The 7,242-nt window shown below is 44.0% G+C and overlaps 1 protein-coding gene across 1 annotated transcript; it reads left to right on the plus strand.

The window, feature by feature from the left end:
• The first annotated feature begins 2,672 nt into the window (after positions 1–2,672).
• On the plus strand, positions 2,673–6,965 carry pi15a (peptidase inhibitor 15a). The gene is made up of 6 exons (XM_041961837.1): positions 2,673–2,708; positions 2,831–3,143; positions 4,091–4,209; positions 5,595–5,727; positions 5,819–5,934; positions 6,830–6,965. The coding sequence occupies exons 2-6, from the start codon at positions 2,880–2,882 to the stop codon at positions 6,963–6,965; spliced, it is 768 nt and encodes a 255-aa protein (XP_041817771.1). The 5' UTR covers positions 2,673–2,708; positions 2,831–2,879.
• The last annotated feature ends 277 nt before the right edge of the window (positions 6,966–7,242 follow it).

A 7,242-nucleotide genomic window follows, 5' to 3' on the forward strand; every position in this document is an offset into this window, starting at 1 on the left:
TTGGGTGGAGTGCACAGCTGAGCTGCAGTCTACAGCATGTGCTTTGATTGTTGGAATGGCGGGGAGAGCAAGGAGCTATCCATAGGAGATTTTCTTACTGTTGAACTGTCCAGGTCAGAACGCTATGCTCCAGACCTGGGTCAAACATCCAATACCACCTATTTGCTTTAATCTTCATGATAAACAGACGACTGATTGTTTGGGGAATTTATTTGCACAAAATGTCCATACCAATTGAAACCATGCAAATTCTATTCACTCAAAATCCTTCCTGCACCTGAGCTTTGACATTTTCTGCCTTGATTGGATGCATCTAGAACCAAAACCATAACCAATGCAGCACTTGTTGAGTCTGTCTATGGTCTGAAGGCTGTTCCTCTTTCTCGCTTTCCCTCTTGCTCACCACTGCAACTCATTCTCTCTGCTGTACTGGCATCAACACTGGGCTTCGAGAGGCCTCCAGAGAGGGGGGAAGCACGGGGGAAACTTGGAACAATATATTGTAGGTAAATAAATGCTCTGTCTGAAAAAGAATGCCTTTCCAAAACAGAACCAAGGCCCGTCAGAGCAGCATGTGCCCCAAATAATGCCCTAATTACTCCTGTGATAATATGATAATAATGCCTCGACCTCTTTCGAAGTCACTGGGTTCACTGCATAAACAAGGACCGGCACTCTGAGACTGAGGGAATATCATCTGGAGCCTTGAGGAGACTGCACGTGAAGAAACTGTGTGTGTGTTTGTGTGTAGTGGAGAGAGAGGGAGAGAGAGAGAGAGGGGAGAGAGACATACAGTGGAAGTACAGTATTCTATTCAGTCCTGGTTCCAGCTCTTCCACGATGAAACTGAACTTTTGACTTTACTGTTTAATCTTGGATCAGAAACCTGTGGCCAAATCAACATGAAGATAGTGTGAAATGCTGCAAAGCAGGTGTATGTTAAGCTAATCTGATGATATGGGCCGTAATGTGGCTATAAACCGAGGGATAGGATCTCAGGACCGTGTCAATCAGAATCTTTGGCTGGCGGCCCGCGCTGGCTGGAGAGTGGCCTGACTATTGATACCAGATGAGAGGATGAGTCAAAATACTGAGCAGATGTGATGGTGCATAGTCATAACAGAAAAAAAAGAAAACAAAATCATATCAGATCTCAAAATATATTGAATGGAATAAATAAATAGGTTGTTGGGTATAGTTCTGTGGAAATGGCTCAAAAATATTTGCATAAAAGCAAGTTATTTTTTAAAATGTATGCCCAGTTCTTTACTTCAGTGTTCAGAGTTCACTTAGAGGTAGCTGACGGTCTGTTTGAGTTTGAAATTAAGGGTGAAGTCCTGCGTTTAACTTGCTCTGAGGTGTCAGCATCCAGCCACCATTACGCCTCCAATCCTCTTGCATACCAACACCTTTAAATATTTGAGGTTTTTCAAGAGGAAAAATGTACTTCTGCTTAGTGTCCTGGCACTAAGCAGAGCACTGGATCAGGTCTAGGAAGTAGAAGCTGCCTATTCAACTAATCTGTCATGATTTATCCTCGAACTCTGACAACTTTCCAGCCCACTGCATCTCAGTATATTGAGGAAGTCGGAGCTGAAATGTATGGACGGAGTGAAACGGAGGAGAAAATCTTTGCTGCGCACCGCTCTTGAGTGATATATCCCTTCCACCAATTCCAGCACCTGAAAAGTCCATCACTTCCAAGAAGATTTTTGGGAAAAGCACCAGCCGTCGGCAACAAGAGAGGAAGAGAGAAAGAAGGAGAGAGGGGAAAAAAGGGGGAGGAAAATTGTTCCTGCGTCACGTTTCTTTAATTTGTTCACCAGCTGCCAATGAAAATGATGACCTGCAGGAGGCCCCCCCCCCCTACCCCCCTATCTTGGCTCTGCATCTGCCTTTGCAAACCACACAGCTGGAGCCACACACTGAACAAGTGTAATCTTTATAGTATAATGAATACGACAAAGAAGACTGATGGGACACATGGACACAGCTCTCACACTGATTTGTCTCATAAAACTTCCTCCCACCCATGAGTTTATGTGGCTGTCCTGACCAGTGACCGGTGGAGCACGTGGGAAGTGCATGTTTTATCACCTGCATATGGAGCTGATGTGACAGCTTGATTGCTCAGAGCTATTAAACACTTCAGGTTAATTCAGTCAAGTCTGCCAGATTGATCTTCTCACACACTTAAAAAGATCAGATTTCAAATATTAACATAAACACGTCATAATCACATTCAACATACATAGCAACAGCGTGCAGGATATAGACCCGTATCAGAATTATTTTTCTTTCTTTTGAAAACCCAGGAAAAGTCATTAATAGTCATTTAATATGCTCCATCTTCCTTTGGTGTACTTTATTAATCAAGTGTTGTCTTTGCGCAGCCCGCAGCCGCGAAAACCTGAAACAGATGTGATGAAATCGGGGAAGATTTACCCAGAAGGGGCCAAACGTCTCCGAATTACGCTGTTTCAGGTGACAAGGAGGGGCTGTGCGTCTACCTCCGAGGCAGGCGCACTTCCTGCTACCGTCCACTGCAATATATAAAACCCGCAGAGACGGACTTCTCCCGAAGCACTCACAAAGTTTGCAAAGCCTTAAAACTCCTCACTTGCAGCCCTCCCTCTCTCCGGTCCATAGGCTTCAGAGGTGACACAGCCTTGGCAACGCAGGCACACAGCACCGCTGCGCAACAAGAGGTAAGACTCGGGAGATTTGAAGTTTGCTTTATGCATGCCTGAACTGAAATACACCTTATTTGTGCTGCAATACTTAAAGAAGTGTTCATGGCTTTTCTTTTTTTTTTCTTTTTTTTTTTCAGATCAATCCAACACGCGGGATTTTCGGTCTGCAGGTCCCTCAAACCAAACATGAAACCTCAGTTGTTTGCCATAGACCTAATACTTCTGTGCATATCTTGCGGAGCAAGTGCGCTGGCAACCAGCATTCCTGCTCTGTCCACGTCCAACTTCACCAATCCTGGCGCAGCGCGCAGCTATGGGACAGACGCCGCGGCTCTTTCTAAAAGCAGGAGGAAGCGTTATATCAGTCAGAACGACATGCTTGCCATTCTTGATTATCATAACAAAGTGAGAGGGAAGGTGTTTCCCCCAGCATCCAACATGGAATACATGGTGAGTGAAAGCTTTCATTCAAACTTTGTTCATTTTCATCAAGAGGCGCGTTTATTTCCAGTTAATGTATGATATTCATGGAACCATGTACCAAACTGCATGCATCAGGTAAAGTGATGGAGAATGATTGCGTGATTTTATCAGATGTAGTTTTGTAAGGTGGTAAAGAGACAAATGTCTTGAAGTATCTTGGCACCTTCAGCTGTTCAGCAGATTGCACTGCCATAGACCACCAACACGGTCCCATCCAAAGGAAGAAAGGTCATGTATGGTGCCAGTAGCCTGCTGGCAGCTTTATATGGACAGAGCAGCAGTGCTCACATGTAGACTGATGGCAGAGTTGCTGTAAAGGTTGTCCAAACACGTCTAAATGAGACTTCTAACATTATTATATTTTCAGCTACAAAATAAAGCTCTGTTTTTATGGAGAGAGGCAGTAATGCTCATTTAAGTGCTTTGGAAGGCTGTTCCAAAATCAGCAAGTGAGCTGACACATTTCCATTTAGAATTGGCAGCACCTCTCTATCGTTGCACTGGTAATAAGATGCAGTGACGGGGTCTCTTCCCCTGACAGAACTACTGTAGGATGAAGTAATCAGAGGAAGTCTCCCCTCATTCCTCCAGTCATGATCCATTCCCAGTAAAACCGTGCACGAGTATGGCTGCTGACAAGTGGGGAGATCTGGCACCCTTAAGGCTATCCAACTCCCTGTCGATTCAGTGAAAGAGTTACACGGGACGCGGGGCAGCTCACTTTGTCCGCTTATGTAACCGATTTGATGGATGACTTCTGCGTCTCGCCATGGTAACACCTGTAGCGGCGCTATGAGCTCAGAAAGCGCCGACTCTTATCTCACATCTCGCTGCTGAAGAAGATGTGGTGTTGATATTTTCCCCTCGGTTATGTAATGGGTTTCCATGTTCCCACCGTGTCTCTGTGTGTTTAGGTGTGGGACGACACCCTGGCCAAGACGGCCGAGGACTGGGCTCACGCCTGCCTGTGGGAGCACGGGCCACCTAACCTCCTCAGGTTCCTGGGTCAAAACCTCTCCGTCAGGACAGGACGGTGAGTGACCTTTGACTCCCCTGCCCCCTCCCCAACATCTGCTGCTCCTCTCAGGGATGGCTCTCTCTCAGCAGTCATGGTCGTTGCCTCGCAGCCCCCTTCTTCTTTCTTCTGAAGGTTTTTGCACTGTGACCCGGTGACTGCTTGAGGAATGCTCCTGTGACCCTTCAAATAAACAAAAGCTGTGTTTTCAGAAATGACCCATGAGGACAAAGGCGCATCCCTTCAGTGGGTCTTGACTTTCCATTTGGAAACACAGGCATCTTCACGTGTTCCTGCACGTTTAGATTTTATCGAGGAACAACATGAGACTCGAGGGAATAGACTTGATTCTGACTATCCCATGTGACATATAGTCAAGTTATTTTCTAAAAAAAACCCCAAAAACTAGATGAAAGCAGTAATAGCAACCTGTTGACTTAAAATAAAGCCAAAACAATACTCAGATTTAGTTACAAGAAGTCGGAGCTCACTTGCTGGAATTCAGATCTTCAATCAGTATTATTCTGTCAAAATATTCTTACGACACAGAAAATGAATGCTGCGCGCAGATGGAAGTAGTTCTTCTGAGGGTCTGCGTCATGACACGACTAAATGATTTAAACCCTGAATTAGACAGGTGCAGAAAACATGACATATATGTTTTGTTGCCAGTTATTCACATTCAGGGTCATGGGGGGGTACATTTGGCTCTGTCAGACCAATGTCCGCCTGCACTTAGTTCATTCTCTAAGGCAAGGCAGCATTTTGCTGGGCAAAGCATGTTTGGATATCTTACAAATAAACCTGGCCACGGAAACAATCATGAGAATTCAATCATCGTTAATTATTGAAATTGTTGCTGCTTGGCTGCAAACTCTGAAGCTGTGGCGCATCTTCAAAATGGCCTTGCTCATATCCTGGAATGTGGCCCGTTTGTGTCTATTGTGTTTCAAAACCTCAGGCGGTTTCATTGCTATTGTGATCTGTGATAGCCCCTGAAACACCATTAGTGAAGGAATAAATATAAAAAAAATCTAATCAAACAAGGACTATACATAGATTGGAGGCAATGCAGCAGATTTCAGTAACTGCGAGAGGAAACCAGAGCATGCAAATGTTAGGAACAGGGGTGGATTTGAGCCCAGGATCTTCTAGATGTGAACCAACAGTGCCGAGCCCCATAAGTACTATTTTTATGGGTTTCAAAATCAAAACTCCAATCCATGTCTTAAAAGTTTCTGTGTTCATTAAACCTCAAACACACCTGGAGCCAAACTGCACAAGTACTGCTTCGTCTTTTTCCCTTAAATTGGACAAAGTCAAGGTTGGAATGTCTGTATTAGTTGCTCACCATCAGTTGTGTCATGTATAGTTTACTGAACGTGTCCATCTTCTGTTCACAGCTACCGGTCCATTCTTCAGCTGGTAAAGCCGTGGTACGATGAGGTCAAAGATTACTCTTTTCCATATCCCCGCGACTGCAACCCTCGATGCCCTCTCAGATGCTATGGACCCATGTGCACCCATTACACACAGGTACACAGACGACTATCAGTGTTACGTGTGAGGCTGTCAAAATGGTCTAACGGTGGCAGTAATTGATGGTGGTGATCTGTCTTTTTTGCAGATGGTGTGGGCAACATCCAACAAAGTAGGCTGTGCTGTTCACACATGCCACAATATGAATGTATGGGGCTCAGTGTGGAAGCGGGCAACATATTTAGTTTGCAACTACTCACCAAAGTAAGTAAAGTTGGTAAACTGACCGTTACCTGTATGGCCCCCTTTGACCATCTAGTGTAGTGTAAATTACAGGCTGAAAGGAAGCCCGTTAATTCTAATGAACCTGTTAACCTGATGACGATAGGGTGACGACAGGCTTAATCCCGACACAGACCGCTCTGTTCTGTGCTGAGTTGTGAAATGCCACCCATGTTGCCGGGAGATTCAGATAACCCCGATACAAGGCTGTGAACCGGTACTGCATTACCAAAGCTCCGGAGACCCAAGAAACAGAAGAAAAAAATCTCAAAAAAATTCCAGGAATTAAAGTGTGTGGGCTTGTGACTGACTTGTGACCTCGGTTCTTTAATCCCACTGGTTTGAGACATAAGAGTAACAGGCTCGGGACGCTGATGACCTAGTTTAGCTTTAATAAGCGTAGCCTTCGTTTTTCAGACACAAGCCTTTTCACACAACTTGAATCTGCATGGTGTCAAAATATATTTTAACTTGCTTCTGATGACATGCTGATGATGGTGGTATTTCCAGTGGATCTCAAGGTCCATTTGGTTGCTGTTCTGGAGCTTTTGATCACATCACATGATCTTCATCAGTAATGGTAGATGTTCAAATTTTCATTTTTCTTCAAAGAACTGTGAAGGCCTTTGGGAAAACTCTTTTTTTTATTTTTATTTCCAGATTAATATAGTGCGATATGATTGAGAACAGCTTCTCAATAGACATTAATATGAGATTGTTTTGTCAACTTGTGCGTTAACATCACAAATTGATCATCTTTTATGTACTTCTACATTTTAGGCCTTTTTAGACAGGAGAGATACACTGATTTAAGTTAAATTTGTATTTAAAAACAAACATTGCATTGCAACATGCATTGACACTGTCCATGTTTTAGGGGTAACTGGATCGGAGAGGCTCCCTACAAAGTAGGCGTACCCTGCTCCGCCTGCCCTCCCAGCTACGGGGGCTCCTGCAGCAACAACATGTGCTTCCCTGCTCTCAAGACAAACTACCTGCACTGGTTCAAATAAACACAGGTTTCCTCTCAACATAAGCTGACAACCTACAGTACCACAGAGACATTATTTTCATCCCGTAAGGATTTGCACAACAGCCGTGGACCACGCTATTTTGTATATATGGGCTTATTTAAAGACTCAAACATACATTTGAAGGCAGCAGACGATTTAGTATTGATGACTTGTAAATAAACTGTAAATTAATTTCATTTGTATCAGAATTGCTATCACTATTTTTAATTGATGAAATATAATTTATGTGTGGGAGTGGGTGCTTAAACACAGTATA

This window comes from Chelmon rostratus, chromosome 20 (assembly GCF_017976325.1).
Source record: "Chelmon rostratus isolate fCheRos1 chromosome 20, fCheRos1.pri, whole genome shotgun sequence".
In the NCBI taxonomy this organism is placed as follows: domain Eukaryota; kingdom Metazoa; phylum Chordata; class Actinopteri; order Chaetodontiformes; family Chaetodontidae; genus Chelmon; species Chelmon rostratus.

Excerpts from the sequence above, each read along its gene's own strand:
- pi15a (XM_041961837.1), top strand. The coding sequence starts at position 2,880 with ATGAAACCTCAGTTGTTTGCCATAGACCTAATACTTCTGTGCATATCT. Across the intron at positions 4,210-5,594 it reads CTCTCCGTCAGGACAGGACG|CTACCGGTCCATTCTTCAGC; the intron begins GTGAGTGACCTT and ends TTCTGTTCACAG. Across the intron at positions 5,935-6,829 it reads GTTTGCAACTACTCACCAAA|GGGTAACTGGATCGGAGAGG; the intron begins GTAAGTAAAGTT and ends TCCATGTTTTAG.